The 17,859-nt window shown below is 38.0% G+C and overlaps 1 protein-coding gene across 1 annotated transcript in view; it reads right to left on the bottom strand.

The window, feature by feature from the left end:
* LOC140241820 (uncharacterized) overlaps nt 1–17,140 on the bottom strand; it is a 97,697-nt gene extending 80,557 nt beyond the window's left edge. Inside the window, exon 1 of the mRNA XM_072321575.1 lies at nt 17,029–17,140. Coding sequence (XP_072177676.1) covers nt 17,029–17,140 — 112 coding nt within the window. The remainder of the gene's footprint in view (nt 1–17,028) is intronic.
* Between the last annotated feature and the right edge of the window lie 719 nt (nt 17,141–17,859).

The following is a 17,859-nucleotide window of genomic DNA, read 5'->3' as shown; positions in this document are numbered from 1 at the left end:
TACGGTTGAGCCTATTGCAAGAGGAGCTCTAGGAGGGAGACACGAGACTGGGATTTGGTCCTGCCTTGGTCCCAACCCCTCCCCTTCCCCTCCCCTTCACCTTCCTCCTTTTGTCTGGTATCATCAGAGAGAGTGGAGAGTGTGAAGATGGTCGTCTCGAGACCACTCGGGACCACTCTCTCAGGTATCATTATCCCCTCATTATTCCAATAACAGTCCATTAAGGTGTTGTTTTTTTCCAGCTACCGCCCCTTTGTTGCCCGATTCTTCGGTCAACAAGGATCAAAGCCGGAGAAGCGGTCCAGCGGCTGGAGCGCACAGAAGTCCTTTTGTGGTGCAGGAGTTCCTGCCAGATATTTACTGTTTCATTCATAAATGGGGGCTTAGCCCTATAAGTGACTGGGTATGTCTCTAGAATTGTCCTGGCTACCACATACGCCTGGATACCACCTTTTTCCAAACCATGTTTACACTTTCAGACATAATGCACATGTAACCTGAACGTTTCTTGTGTTACTGGTTTATTTAACCTTTTGAACACGGTCTCTTTGTATAGCCAGGGAGGTGGGACTAATGGCTCTTTAAAAGTTTGTTGTTGGCATCAATCATAGCAACATTCAGACAAACTGATTAAAATTCATTTTCAGAACACAACGTTGTTACAGAGTCAAATTTCAATGCTTTCATTTGGAATGTAGAACTTGACAAATGTTGATTACTGAATGACACAAAAACTCTGGACTCATAAAAAAAAATTGTAAGGTTACCAAAGTATTAATAATCCACAGACTGTACACTTCCAGCTGTGGGAAGAGAGAGAACTTTGAATATTTTATATGTCGAATATTTCGCGAGGTTTTTATTTTCGTGAATTTCATGAGTCAGGTGCTATTTACAAATTTAAAAACGTGAAAATATTAACCCTGATCTCGCCATAACGGGCATACATTTCTCCATTAGTACTGTACTCCACAACTATGAATTCAACCACTCGCAAAATTGTCAGGAAGTCCCAATTCACCAAAAAATACTAGAAACGCTAGAATCATATATGCACATATACAGTAACAGTATTACAGGGTGCACATGTTGAGGAGAGCCCACTTCACACTGCTACAGTTAAGGTACGTTTGCCACCACTTTCCCTTTCTCCAAACTACAATGCAGGGGAGATACCAAACATGGCTCCATAACCCAAAGGCACTTATCCCCTGGCTTATTGGGGTAGAATATCCAGAGAAACGCTCGTATGGAGGTTGCAACAGAGCAAACTTTCATCTTCTACAGAGAATAAAAAGAAGTGTTGAACACAATGAGTGAAAAGGAGGAAGAGAAAGAGTATAAAACAAGAAGAAAGCATTTCAAACAGTTGAATTTCCTCCAATTACAAAAGCCACTTATCTTCTATTATCGCCAAATTTCCCCGGGCCATCAAATGCTACGTTGAAAGGACTTCGCATTGAGAAGTTTCATTTGATACACAGCAGATGTGGTTGCCAAAAAAAGACTAACAGAGTGACACTAAACACAGTGTTACTCTCCTTTTCAACTATTCCTTACTTGTTTTTCTATTCTTTGCTGCCTCACTTTTTTCCATACCCCCGCTTGCCCATTATTCGATGAAAAATTTGTGACCCTACCTTTGAAGTCTCTGGATGGGGGTGCTTCGAAATACAGATTCGGGGATTTAAGAAGTTTATTCAAGTTTATCAAAACACAAATCAAGTGACAGAGGAATGGTGATCGAGGGAGGGAGAGCATGTGATTGTTCCATCGATACGTCAAGAAAGGGAGAAAGGTGGGAGATGAAAAGGCAAGGTATGGAGCAAGCCGTCAAGAACCACTGAAATAACAAAAATTGATAGTTCTTATACAGGCAAACAAGTGTCTAACATCCTAGTTCGTCTTTTGTACCATACTATATATCAATCATTCTAGCTGAACAAGCTGAACAAACTCAAATGCTTCTCAAAGGGATATTATCGTTGTTGCTGTTCTAATGTACAATACTTCTCTATTTCAACAATACACTTCATTAAAATCACTTCATTCTTGTAAGACAGGTCTCATCATTGTTATCAAATAACAACCATGTTGGGTGACAGATCTTCTGTCTCTCTGGAACAAGCTTCCTTTCCATGTTCATACTATCTCGTCAGTTGATTCTTTTAAGGCAGCACTGAAAACACACCAATCTAATTTAGCATGTGATGAATTAATAACCTCATTTTTATTTTTATTTCATTTTTCTTTTTTTCCCTCTATCTCTTCACTGTCTATACTGTGTCAGGAATTCCTTGTGCCCTTTTAGCACTCAGCCAGAATGGCAAGGAGATTTTCAAATACACTGTATCATTATTGTTATCATCATTAAAGGAAGAGTGATTTCTGAAGACCTTTTTGACTTGTAATTCAGTTGATGTAATGTACCTCACTACAAGCATTCTTGAAATGTACATCATAAAACCTGTGATGTTAAAAGAAATAACCCTGTCTTTAATGATTTTTTACAACACACTCGTTTTTGGGGCAAAAATGGTCACTTAATTATGTCCTCATCTGATTACAAAGTCCTTCATCGATTCTCAAAAATATTTTATTTCAGGCAAGCCATCAAAAATGAGTTGCCATTTCCAACAAGGAGTCCAGGGGCATTATACACTCTCTTATCTATTCCCAGCAGGAACCCAGCTAGAACAACCCCTGGCACAAATTAAGTTGGTGGTTGAAATCACAGTCCCACAGTCCCACACACCTAAAAGGGCCGAGTCATAATTCTTTGATTGATGGCCGCAAAGCAAATCAGGATGACTGGATGGTGACTGACAATATTTTTATGGGTAATTCCACAGCTTTTGAAACAGCACTTGCAGACATGAGATAATACGAGATAGATTTACAGTGAAATCAGCAATTGTTTAATGTGTATTTTTAACCCATCATTACCGAGCACTGTAAAAAATGGCATCTCCCTCCAGTACTTGTTTATTTGACGACTGCAGGTATTCACCTATTCAGCATTATGCGTCGTATGTCGATGTGCTTGTGAGCATAAGTGTTAATGCATGTCATTTTTGTTTATTGTATACATTGCAACTGCACTATTTTGTGTAAGTATGTGTGTGCATTGACCTTTCACTCAAACTCCTTGATTTCTGTATGTTATTTAAAGAAGTATTCAGCTGTCTGCTACAAGTTCCAGTACTACTGTATGTGGCTCTAAATAATGTTCAAGTTCCCTAGGTGTTCATCGTTATGCTATTGCAAGGGGTATTACTGTAAAAGTGGAAATTTTTGCACTGTGGAAACTTTCACACATTTCCTGTGACCAGAAACTAGCATGAAAATAAAAGCTTGTTAATCGTCTTTTTTTTTTTTTTTTTTTTGCTCGTTATCGTGGAATTAAGATAACAGGAAATTCATCCTTCCCAGCCAAGTGTGAAAAATTACTAGTGCCGAAATATCCCACTTTTACAGTATTCATCTTGCAAGGCAACATATTTGACTGAGTCAATATCTATTACTGTAACTTTCAGCAACAGAAAAGTAATTGTCAGAAATGGAATAAAGCAGAGAAACTTTTATAATTTTGTTTAAATTTCTTTTCGAATGCAACTTCTAAAACTCCTTAATTTTCTTCAAAACAGAAAGGAGAGAGATAAAAAAGACGAAAAACATTTTCTTCCTTCCTCACTTTTTGATATTTAAAACACATGTCACAGAGTAGATTTTACTTGACCTCTCTTTTTGAGGATTAAATTTACCAATCTTATCATTTAATTTATCAATCAAATATGAAGTAGAGTGTAAATCAATTGGAAGAGAGATTAAAAGGGTGCAGAACATTATGACTTTGAGAAAAAGAAAACTGTTTTATCTCTAGTTATCACATCTGGAATAATATATGAATTGTTTTGCATAAAAATAACATTTTTGGTGAGGCAGACGGCTATGTGACGTTCTGTCAACATGTCACATCTCTCTCTCGCCAGATTCACAGCTCAATCCCCAGCAAGATTTGAAGGGGTTTATGACTTCCTGTTGCCACGGTAGCTGCGACGGTAATGTTCGACGACAGAGACCACATGTCTACGCAGCCGACTGCTGACAGAAGGGTACAGAGCGCTGTGGGAACTCGTTACATTCCCCCTCAGTCAGTCATTCAGCATGTAACTCGTGTCTCGTCAGCCTCATTCTTTTTCTTCTTTTGCCCTCCTGGCTTCTGCCTTCTAAAACTGTGCCGTAGCAGAAAACTCTGGTGAAGAGCCCCATTACGGATCTCTCTCTCCTTGTGCTGTTATTAATATTGTGAATATTGAATTGCAGATCATTTTTTTTTTTCTCCACATGCGATTCTCCTTGATGAGGCTACAATGGCTACATGAGACAATTATCATAATATCATCATCATCATTGTTTTTATTATCATTATCATTGTTTTTGTTATTATCATTTTCATTATCATTATCATCATTATTGTAATTATTATGATTATCATTTTTTATTATTATCATTATTATTATTATTATTATTATTATTATTATTATTATTATTATCACAATCATCATCATCATTACTATCATAATGATTATTATTATGATTATTATTGTTTGTATCATCATTACTTATCTTTTTCTCATAAATTTCATATATTGATATCTTTCTGTTGCCACAGTTGGGAAATACGAAAATGCCTCAATGAATACAACATTTTGATGAGATTTGAAAAAAACTCAGGCTTGTGTGTGTATGATATGAATCATTCATGATACAAATTTTAAGCTCACTTATTTTAAAGGGTGTGTACAGTTCTGGTCGAGGTGAGGATTTAGCTTCTAACGTTTTGCGAGATATTCAGAAACCACTCTATGAGATGTCAAGGAGCATGCAGTTCTAAGGGGTATCAAAAGTTTATTCGATGAAAATCGGTTTTGAAATGGCTGAGATATCCAAAAACAAGGTGAAACAAAGAGAGCCTAATAAAAGGCGTGGCCTGTCGCCTTTTATTATTATCACTTTTTTGGATATCTCAGCCATTTGAAAACCAATTTTCATCAAATAAACGTTGAATCCTTCTTAAAATTACATGCTCTTTCACATTTCAAAAGAGGCTTTTCATTATCTCACTTAGGAATGTTCAAAACATGAATCCCTACCTCAACCAGTACTGTACAGTCCCTTTAAGGCATAGTCTCTATTTAGAGTTAGGCAAAGTTTGTATATCACCACAGTGGATTCTCATCTCTGAAACTGGAGGAAAAATTTACAGAAGACCTGCAGTGGTGTGTAATCATCAAATTCTTTAACCCTACCACTGCCACATTCCAACTTTGTGACAAATATACACTAAAAAGATTTCCAAATGTAGATGTTTGTTAGTATCAGAGAATGGAGCTGTTAAAATATATTGATCACACTTAATTCCTACAGTAATAACTGCAGAATTAGAAAAATTTGTCATACGAGGTCACCACTTCCCACAAACTTTGTCAGTAATCCCAAGGAAAAACTCCATCTTAACAACACTCTTATATTCTTTTTTCATTGATAGAGTACAAGATATTAAGCAGGAATCTCTTATTTCCTGCCACATGCACACAGTTAGAAATGTCAAGTGAATGATTAAAAGAAGTGTCAGAAAAACACATCATCTAAATGGGACAGATATTTCACGGGGAACAAGAATTTTCAGACCAGGATAAATCAGAAAATTTTTCCCTCACATTCACCATGAGAAACCTGCCTCTATTATAAACATAGCACCCGCAGGAAAATGGAATGGGTGTTGTTGGTAAATGTTCTGATTTATTTATTTTTTTCTCCTGCCTTCCGCACTATGCAAACAGTGCTTACATTTATAAGTCTCTGTGATTATGTCTGAAAAGTGTAGAATGACATCATACTGCCAAAATTATTTTGAGAGCTTAAATATGAATGATATGTGAAATATGATAAAGCCAAACTTCATCACATCTGGTAAACTTTGATGGTTGAAATAGCGAAACTTCAGACCCATGGAAACCACTCAATTATGAATATCAGACAAACTCCCACCAATCATGCTGTTGCTCAACAAGCAATATTTATCAGGATGATTGTCTTTTAACCCTTTCTGTGCCATGGACTTTGGACAGTGTGTACAATGCTATGGGGTTTTCTCAGCCAATCAGGACTCAAAGCACACAAAGGGTTAAATGACAATGCTACAATTCAAACTTGGCTCTATCACATATCCCAAATGTCAACACACCTGTACCCAATCACATCTGCCCGTTTCATAAAACTTGTCATCAGTGACAAGTTGTCATAGATGTGACAAGCTACTGAAATCCTTGAATCTGATTGGCTGATAGCAAATTTGTCATAGAAATGTGGCAGTTGCCACTGATAACAAGTTTTATGAAACGGGTTATCTCCCTTTTTTCACAATGATTTTGATGTACAAACTTGAGTACCGGTAGAATAACTATAAGGGGAACTAAAGGTGACTTTATGAACAAACGAAAGGTAGGGAATGTTTTGGGTGACCAGGTGTAGCTTTTCAGGTTGTAGCCTGACAAAATGTCTCTTGGCATGAATATCTGTACCTGGCTTAAATTCAAGATTAGCAGTTTGGGTGATATGTGTTCGCTCATAAAACCATTCTCCTGCCCACAATTTTCACTGACAGATCTGGAGAATGACTTCTCAATAAAGTGAAATCGCTGATGTCATAACACAAAAAAAGGCAATTTTCATATCTTAATCACCTAATTACCACGATATACTATGAGCACAATCGAATGTCGCCAAGTTTTCCACGGTAGGACATTGTCTCAAAGTGAATAAGAGGATTTCTGTGGAAGGCCTGTACAATTAAACACCACCTGTTGGATGTGTGGGGTGACTCAAATTTTCTGAATGTAGCTCAGGGTGGCTTACTGGGCCTATTAATTTCTCGGTAACGGCCGGAAAGTAATTCAAGGAGATAAATTCACTGCGTAATGAGAAGACAAAGCAAAGAGGGACAGTATGTAAATGAAGAGAGGGTACTCTTCGTTAGATGGCATAAAAGTGACAGTAACTGGGAGGGGGCGAAAGGAAAGTTTATTGGCGGGGAAAGAAAAGAGCAAATGGACAGTGACCCAGTGACTGGGGGAAGAAAGGAGAGTGGGTAGGTGGTGTGAAACATTCGTAGGGCTTCGGGAAATATGCTGGAGATCTTGGTAACAGGTAGAATAGGAGGAAAATGGTATCTAAAGCAAACACTGACCCTCTGAAGGGGGAGAAGAATAACAAGATTTGCGGGATTTGCAGAGGCATGCCCAACTTGAAGCCACTTGGCATCAAGAGCGGAAATAGGGTAAAGACTGCAAAAGATTGATGCACAGCCCATGAAAATGAGGGCAGATAGAAAGATACTAGGCCGCAGATAGGTTTTACAGGATGTCCTGGTTTGTACTTTGTCCATTTCTCTATAGCTCCATTTCACCATTCCAAGAGTTTTGATCTGATGTACTCAGATTTTAGAAAAATTCCTACATGGTTCCCCCCTAATATTTAGTAGATTTTCAGAAACTTTTATACTTCGGTGTCGTAGAGACTGTAAGCTCAAACCAGAGAAACCAAACTTGCCTTTACAAGCATGCGTTTTAGTTCATGATGCCATGCTAGAAAGAAATAATATATAATATAAGTCCTAGACATGGTGCAATGCTTAACAGGTTAACTAACTCGTAACTTAAAACAAGTGTGCTGTAACAGTGTGGGACTTTGGGCCCATTTTGAAACATTACCCTTATTACTTGCTCTTCAGTGGTATTTAATCTTTTTTTAATCACTAATATGCCATTACTTATTTTACCTTTGGCTAATTTGACAGATTTCTTGTTAGTGATAAATCACTGTTTCTGCCTGTTGGGCATGTAGTACTTTGTATTGTATATACATTTGTTAATTTTTGTATTAACATCATGGCTACTGGTGGTATAAAACTGACCAGTGGGGCTGGGTTGGGGCATAAAGGGCATCAGAAGGAGGTATTTTATGGGACATCCTCTTAAAGGGATAATCCCACCCGATACTAATCTTTATCCCCAGTGCCCCATGTACACTTCTCCACTGCTCATGGAGGCAACAAGATAATAGAAGTCTTGGATGACAATACACATCCTTCAAGGAGGGCAGGAGTGTATTGCAGAACAAACCCTCCTCACTATTAGAATGTGAGACTTAGCAGGCTGTGTGGCTCTAATCCGACAGGTTGTCAGATCTGTTCAACTTTTGTGCTTCTTTTCACCTGCCTTTTATCCCACCTCACTTCACTGTGTCTTCATGCATATTGAGCACCTTCTTTCCTGTCAGTTACACTCTACCATGTGTTTGCTAAGTGTCTTCCAAAATTTCATCTGAATGTCTGCTACTGCTGCAATGGAAATAGTGGATCATAGTGGATCACGATTTATGAAGACAATTTATCTGCATAGATGCAGTTTGTGGTATATAGGAGAAGAAGTTGTGTATTTCAAAGGATTATATCTTCTCTTGAGCATTCAAGATTAAAGGACAGATCTTCCATATTTAGGTTAAAATATGCTGTATGGAGATTTGATGGTATAAACCTAAATGCTGAGTTGCTGTTGACGATGATGATGATGATGATGATGATAATTCACAGCATTTGTATGGCATTATATGTCTGTTTGTATGTTTAAAAAATATTCAAAGGCACAGACTCCTCCAAGAGAGTTAGCAATTGAATGCCTGGTGAAAATGTGAGTTTTGAATGAGGCTTTGAAGTGCTACAGATTGTCAATTTCATGGAGAAATTATGGAAGGGAGATCAATAGATACAGCCGGTCAAATTTGATGGAAAAAAAAATAATAGTTTCAAATATAGCAACACCCTTCAGAGGAAACAAAAGTGTAGCATTTTAATTAGCAACATTGCATCTCAATCAGGATGTGTGGTAGTCCACTACTTGGGATGGGTGGGGTATGCAGCTCAACTCCTGGCTAAGTTGGTGTCATGTGTGCCAATATGGATTAGTGCTAAACACACCATTACTGTGAACTGTTTGGGGATATAAAGATTTGAGGGATAACCTGTGGGAGGGACATAATGGTATCAAATGAGGTAACTGTCAAGTGTCAAGCTATCAGTGATCACTGGCTGTTGGCAGGTCTTGGATCAATCAGCAATTAGGCTCAATGTTCTGAGGTGAGAGGATTAAGTCTTTCACTTCAGTGCAATGGAAGATCACTTCTGTAGAGTGTCTGTGATGTTTTGGAGTTGGTGGATCCAGGAAGGTTAGCTAAGAGGGGTAGGGTCCCTTCACCCCAATCAGCTGGAGTGAAGGGGAGTGACGTTAAGGAAGCCATGAATGTCTTCTGATGTATGTGACATGTCATTGTTGTCTGATGCTGATGACAGCTGCTCATATCCTCCTATTGGCTCAATTCCCTCATTATTCCCCGCAAACCACTCTTTCCTTTAACACCATACAATACGCCACAGATAGTCATCCTTCCTACTGCTTGGAAGTCATCTGAAAGAGAATTATCCACACACTTATTAATCACTAACCCCATAGAGGATTACTGAATACCTATCACCTAAACTCTGGACCGCAGGCAGTACTGCAGGTCATTCACTTGACTCAATATTTCTGAATGCCAGAAGCAAAGGCCGTCAGCTCCAATTCGCAAAAGTTTCATGCCATGAGCATTACTGGTCTACAGCTACTCTGTAGCAGCTGCACCTTGCAATTAATTTACTAGCACTTTAAAGGGATCATATAGTTTTGGTTGAGACCTAATTTCAGGTTTCTGACATTTTTGGTGAGATAATGAGAAACCTCTAATGAAATATGAAAGAGCATGTAATTCTATGAGGAATTCAACATTTTATTTGATGAAAATTGGTTTTGAAATGGCTGAGATATCCAAAAAAGAGTGATTCTAATAAAGTGTGAGATCCACACTTTATTACGATCGTTTTGTTTTACTTTGTTTTTGGATGTGTCAGTCATTCCAAACCCGAATTTCATAAAATAAACTTTGAATTCCTCTTAAAATGGTATGCTCTGTACTATATCATAAGTGTTTTCTTGATATCTCGCAAAAAAGTTAAAAGCCCAATTCTCATCTCCACCAATACTGTACCATCCCTTTAAGCACAAGTAAAAATTGTATTAAAAAAACCCAACCAAACAAACAGAAAGAAAGGAAAAAAGAAAGACTAAGAAGATCAGAAATATTTCAGGGCTTGTACCTAGATAGGACACTGTCCACATTTGATGACAGCGGAACGACACACTGTTTGTCCTCTCTTGAGCCCGTATCCATGGCAGGTGGGATACCACCCTAAGAAGTCTTCATCTTTATACATAAAAAGGATACCACCTTAATGCCTCCCTATAGAAGACCCAGAACTGGAGTCCTCTACCCTTTCACTTTATCTCTTACTCCCTTCCTTTGTCTTTTCCTGTCAATTTATTTTTTTTTTTATCACCAGAACATAACATACACTTCACTCTTTCTTCTTTTTTTTTTTTTTGAGTAAAGGAATGATATAGATAGATGATACATTGTGAGATGTACAGGGTATACAAAATGGCAAAACAAAACAGCAAGAAATTACAATGCTGACAAATTGTAATAAATCATCGTGATGAACATTATGTCACAAACAAAGAATGGAGGGACCCATTCTCTTACTCTTTCTACCAAAGTACAGTATCTGCCCTTTTCATCTCTTTAGGCCCGTTCACACACAAGGGAAAAAGTGCGATTTAAAAATCGATTTTCTTATCGCGATCAAAATTTCGAAATTTTTTCCAGTGTGGACAGAAAAATCTCACTAATTACCGCGATCCTTATCGCGATCCAACTCGCACTATTAGTGCGATTTTTCAGAATAATCGCGATTATTTTGCCAAGCGTCGTGTGTGTGAGCGCGATCGAGATTCGGAAATCGGTATTTTTAGTCCCATCGTTCGTAGCGCGTGCGAAACTCTATCGGGACTGCGGGGTCAGTCTTCGGTCATGCAAGATTCGCGCATGCGCAGTTTGGCCACTGATCATTCTTTCCTTGCTGCGAAGTGCGATTTTTCCCTGTGTATGAACGGTCGAATAAAAAATCGAAATTTGGATCGCGATTGAAATTTAGATTTTCGTTGTTTGTGAACGGGCCTTTTCTCTGTGTAAGTTTGCTGCCAATATTCCTGCTCTGTACTTTTTCCTGTTTCCCTTCGGACCAGCCTATATCCCACTTGTCTCACTTTCAAAATGAAAAAAAAAGGGAAAAACTTGCTAAAAATGAAAGAAAAGGATCATACTGTTGCAGAAAGTAACATTGTGGAACTAAAGAGAAAAATACAGTTTGGAATGACATTAATGCATGCAACAAGACATAAAATATCTCTCAAGTAAGCAATGTTGGTCTCCTTCTAATATAACAAGATGTACTTGCAATTATGCATGAATAAGAGAAACTTAAGATCAAGGCTGTGGACATCGTACTGCTTGTAAATGCCACGACCTGAGCAATATGGGTACAGGCAGTCACGTAGGACAATAGTGTTGAATGAGATGGTGAACCAAGACTGCTAGCACCAGACGGCCAAGGGAGAACTCTGGGATAACTCCCCCAGTGGGCTGGCTGGCAGGCTGACAGCCAACCTGTTGGCTAGCTCACCAGTGCCAGCAGGCTAGACAGTTAAAGGAAACTACACATCACAATGTGCAATGGAGTACTACCAAGAATTCAATATTTGACATGGTCTACTACATATACCACTAGTTTTCACTGGCATGGACCCACACGCATGGATTACAGTTAAAATCAATTTTTGCCATTCACCCACATTAATGTAAACACAAATTCATTCTCTAATAGAGAGATAGCTATACTGCTACAGTTGAGTCTAGAGAATTTCAGAGTTTTTCACAAAACTGTTCAGATATGAGATATAACCACAAAATGGTGTACAACCTTTTATTCAATAACATCTTAATTTTTTTGTGACAATGAGTGCAAGAATGAGATTAGAATGCTGAAGGAGGAATACTTAAAAAAAGCATATATATTTATGCAGCAATGGATGATTCCATTCTAGTTCCCTGGTTCATCATTTTGTTGTACAAGCAGTTATAAAAGCTATTCTTTGATTGTGACATTATCAATTACAATAGGACACACAAACTGAATAAACGATAACAACAAAATAGGAAGTATTGAATGTTGAAAGTGACTTTGAGAAAAAATAAATAAAAAAGCTATTTGGAAAATAGCATTTGTGATGAGGTGCCTGGTTATAAGTCTATCTTTCTCTCAGTTTTCATGCCCTTATGAGAAGTATAAAACACAGTTCCACTGAAATACCTGATGGATCTTTCTAATCTGTAGAACTAGATATTTAAGGAAAGATTTGTGACTCCTCCTCTCCTGTTATAAATCTTAGAGAAATGAATGTAAAATTCTGGAAATGGGATTTTTGGATTTCAGACTCTTTTTTATACAGTCTCAGCTCAAAATAGGGACTATTAATGCTACAATGCAATATGAGCTGTCCAATTACTCCAAGTTGGAGGAAATAGACATATCTTGGCCACAAAATGTCAGCTATTAGGACACTTTTGAGAAGGCTAATAGTTCTGAGCTAATCTCTTTCACGAGCCGCCTGCTTGCCGCAGAACTCTGTCACTGCAGGCCAGCAGGCCGGCGGTCTGCCGAGTCTATCACTGCCACCGCGGCGATCCCTGGAAGAATAGAAATGGATTTAGGTCGCAAATCTGAAAACACGCCCGTGAGGAGGTTCCCTCCTAACAATAGCCCCTCCAATGAAAAGAAAAAAAAAATCAGCAAATGGTCTATTTTCGCTCTGCATAATTGGATGGAAATTGCCTCCAGATAGGTATTCTGATTCACCCTAGGAAAAAAAAAAAGCAGGGGAAAATTCTTTTTTACCGGGGAGAAAGCATGTTCATTGCCACTCACTCTAGAGTTCCAAAGCAACGGCCGGAATCCTCACTAGAGTTGGCTTGTTTCAATCACATGAAACACAATTGTCATGTAATGCTCTTTGTACATTGCAGCAATGAATGCTCAAAACATTCAATTATAAGTGTAGAAAGAAAGAAAACACACCAGTCTGACAATGCTGCTCTGACATACACACATTCCAAGAATGACAATGTTTGCAAAATAAAACATGAAAGGCCCAAGCTGACCGGTATGTCCTTCGGGAGTCACAAAGTGAATGTACAGAAAGGAATGCTCATTGATCATGTAAACAAACACAAGCAAAGAATACTCTCTAAACTCTTAAAGGGTGTGTACAGTTCTGGTCGAGGTGTAGATTTAGCTTTTAACATTTTGCGAGATATTCAGAAACCACTCTATGAGATGTCAAAGAGCATGCAGTTCTAAGGGGTATCAAAAGTTTATTCGATAAAAATTGGTTTTGAAATGGCTGAGATATCCAAAAACAAGGTGAAACAAAGAGATGCTAATAAAGTTGGGGCATGTCGCCTTTTATTATTAGCACTTTTTTGGATATCTCAGCCATTTGAAAACCAATTTTCATCAAATAAACATTGAATCCTTCTTAAAATTACATGCTCTCTCATAAGAGGTTTCTCATTATCTCACTTAGGAATGTTCAAAACATGAATCCCCACCTCAACCAGTACTGTACAGTCCCTTTAACTGCATTACTTCTTTCTGTATGCATTTATAATCTAAACTGAATAAAATAACACAACTGAAACAACTGCTGGGTATGCAGATTTCCAAAACACATGCACTAAATACGCTTCCATTTTGTTTGAACCAATTCTGAACAACGGAGAATGCTTGCTCTGACATTTATTAAAATCAAACAAAAAGCTTCCAACAAATCCTGCACAATTCACACAGACAGCCAAATAAGGAATAATGAAGAAAACAAAGTCCCATGTGTGACTGACACAAAGACTAGCCAAGACCAAAGAACAGCAAACTATCACAAAGTGTTAAAGAGATTGTATAGTTTTGGTTGAGACCCAATTTCAGGTTTCTAACATTTTTGGTGAGATAATGAGAAACCTCTTATGAAATATGAAAGAGCATGTAATTCTATTGCATGCTCTTTGACATCTTATAGAGTGGTTTCTGAATATCTCGCAAAACATTAAAAGCTATATCCTCACCTCGACCAGAACTGTACACACCCTTTAAGATAAAGCAGACAGCATGTACTGAAGTGTACCAAAAAGATCAGATCAATTATTTGGTAAATGCTGTCACATAATTTCACTGCACATTCTCACAAGTAATCATGATGATAAATGTACGTGTACATGTACATGTGTGGATCTGAGATTTTTCCAGAGTCCAAAAAAAAAAAAAAAAAGGGGGGGGGGAGCTAAAAATCCATTCAATGCTGCTCTCTGCTTGGTATAATGACACAAGTTTCTATGTATTTTCAGACTTTATGTAGTTTGGCATTGCAGGGGATGCTTGCATACAGTGACCCAATTTTCATCAAATAAACGTTGAATCCTTTTTAAAATTACATGCTCTTTCATATTTCATAAGAGGTTTTTCATTATCTCACTTAGGAATGTTCAAAACATGAATCCTTACCTCAACCAGTACTGTACAGTCCCTTTAAAAGTTACTGACACTCCTTTCTCATCCATTTTGCCTTATCATCCAAAGGCCTCAAGCATCAATGAATGAATGAATGAGAAAACATAGCTGAAGTTTCAGCAATAATTGCTCTCTTGAGCAATGGTAGCCTTTTGATTTCCATTGACTCAGAGTAAGTCCAATGTTTCTTCAATGCATGAGTTTCTGGAAGCTCATTTCCCTTCATCTCTTAATATTTCTATAGAGACAAAGCAATGGAGCAAATCTAGTTTGACATCTATGTATGGTTGTGCATTAGTATTCAATGCTGGCCTCCAAGTTAACCCGTTGAAGACTAGTTCCGAGTATTATACTCGGGCAGGTGTCTATGGGAAATGCATGCTGTAGCAAAATCAGCCTGTTCTCAACGGGTTAAATGACAGTGATATCTCAGTACAGGTAATTCTGAAATACACACGCAGAGTGATGATGAAAATATGAAAGAAAATCAGTTGGTGGATTATCATATATATCCTACAAAAACAGAAGAACACAGATATACAGAAAATAAAATAAACGAGAATAAAGAGAAAGAAATGGATTTTCTCAACAACAAAAATAACATCTGGTTGTTTGTTTGTTTCATTTTTCCATGTGAGAAGATGGCTACATGTTCAGCTGCATGGGGTCCAGTTGGGTGTGAGGCAGGGCCACTTCACCCCGTAATGCACCCTGCTCTTTGCGATGAATGAATGAAGCGGGATCTTTTATGTGCATGATACTCATTACTAGGAACAAAATAATGCTAACCTTACAAATGCTGTGAATGAGAAATGGGTGAAATTATAATTCACAATTAACATTCACTCTAATGACTGTGCTGTAAGTATTAAAAAAAAAAACCTTGCACTGATCAAACTCTTTGTACATCAATCATTCTTTTCTTTTCTTTTTATTTTTAACCGATGATCACTTCCAGGACTACCCAATGTCACACCATGTCGCAATCATTACTGAATGTATAAAACTCACCTCTCTTTTTAATCGTTACATTTTAATTCCACATACCACCGTAGAGGTAATGTCAGTTTAATACTGTCTGTGTTAATATCATTTCTGCAACCAACATTTTAATGCATCCCCTAAAGAACTGTGGGTTGTGGTAACAAGAACCTGGTTTAAAGAGCTCGGTAACAGATATATATTCTCCCCTTCCTAGGCTGTATTTGTCAGACCTTCTTGAATGCATCTGTGGTACGTGGATCTCAATTCACCCCTTCCCCCCATTGCTGTAATTGATTCTTCTGCAGTACAGTCCAGCTGGGGTAAAAAAGGACACCTATTATACCAGCAAATTGGGGGAAGATGTCACACAAAGCGGCCTCTGATTATCTCTCTCCTTTTTAACTCTCCATTTTAGGCTGAATGTCCTTTTTTTCCACAAATAGGGGGAAAAACGTTTACCGATAAACCCATTTGGAATTTTCTTGACATAGCCAATTACATCATTAAAACTCCTCACGCAAAGAATGAGATGAATAATGACAGGAAATGGTCTGTAATTATCTAGTTTACCAGTTTGAAAATGGGGCAAGGTCTAGCCATACTTTGGTCAGGTGCTTAAAACAGATGCCTTCTGTAAAGAATAATACAGTGAATGAAAAATTCCACATTTTCCATTGAAATATTCTATGTCACTGAAGACAATGGCATTACTTGACATAAATCATGATTTGTAAGTCCTAGAGACTATCGTTGATAACGTGAATGACTTATCACTTTGAGTACCTGACCTAATAAGATACTATGCTAGTGTGCTGCATTGGAAGCATAACAAATACAACATGAATATAACAAATACAACATGAACATTACACTGTTCCTTTCTAAATATTATGAGAAGATGATACCTCTTGTATCACTGGTTGAAAACAGGAGGGAGTCGGCTCGACTGTAGTCAGTATCGGGAAGCACTTTGATGTGCAATGTGATCTATTCATTTGTTTGTATCTATTCATTTACAAACTTTACCTAGGCATTTATCATATCAACTTATCTATTTACCTAGTCATCATGTTGGGTTTTTTTTAATACCACACTTCATGACCAGGCTGATGACTGTTCCAGAGTGAACCTTTCTTCTAACAGTGATTATATACTTTTCGGAAACTGAAAATTACTTCCATCAAAAAGATTTCAGTACTCTCCATCCATCATATTCCTATTTCCATCTCTATCTATCTATCTATCTATCTACCTTTCTATCTATCTGTCTATTTCTATCTCTCACTCTTTATGGATCAGAGTTCTTCCCTGATGACTTGGCGCACCACAAGCTCACATCATCACCTGTCAGAAGATTCTGATTTAGTCAATCACGTTGCTCTCACCTGCAGACACACAGACCATCCTACTGAAATATGTCATCTACTCACCTTGCTCAGCTTGTGTTGTGGTCCAGGTGGTAACAAGACTAATTGTGACAATGAAGGCTGTGAATCGAAGCCCTGAAAATGTCCTCATCTCCATGATTAACTCTTGTATCATTTATGAAATGTAATCCACTGGTAGACAAAATCTCAAGGAGCTGCGGATCTCCGATTTCCAAAATATCTGTCGGCGACTCAAAGGACCAACTCTGGATTGTTTTCCAAACCCTCTTTGTAGTGATGACACCGGTAGGGTTGTTCCTGTGTTCCACTTGTTTCAAGTCTCGAATCTAATGTGCAAAGACATTGGCTCTATTAACGTGATGGAGATGAACACACATCCATGTAGTGTGTCATGCAGATGAAAATCTGCACTATCATGGACTCTTAAAGATCTCCCGTTTCTACCAGCATCACATTTTCCTACGTCTTCAAATTTTTGCGGTGAACCACATGGAAAGAGCAGCTTATCAAAACTAATTGAAACAATCGCTAATCCAACCACTGCCTCTCTATGGTCCAGCAATGTCCTTGCAGAAAAGGTTTACCACTACAAAACAAACTTTAGCACCTGGTTAAGTGCATGTAATTTCTTTCTTTCTTTTTCCTCCTTTCCAATGACTCCTCACAAGTGAGATATCAGCGTGAAAGCACCAAATAGGTAGTCCGGAAATCCAGCTTCCAAGTATCTTTTCCTCACCAACGCCTCATAAAAAAATCTCTTTATTTCACTCCTCTGATAGAAAGTATCCTCAAGATCCAAGACATGTGTGACAGTACCACAATCTTCTCACCACTGGCTTGCTTGCTGAGGGGGAAAAAGTACAACGCTTCTGG

The sequence above is a fragment of the Diadema setosum genome, chromosome 18, assembly GCF_964275005.1.
Source record: "Diadema setosum chromosome 18, eeDiaSeto1, whole genome shotgun sequence".
Taxonomy (NCBI): Eukaryota; Metazoa; Echinodermata; class Echinoidea; order Diadematoida; family Diadematidae; genus Diadema; species Diadema setosum.
The sequence above is the reverse complement of the archived record's forward strand: the minus strand, read 5'-3'. Positions and strand labels throughout refer to the sequence as shown.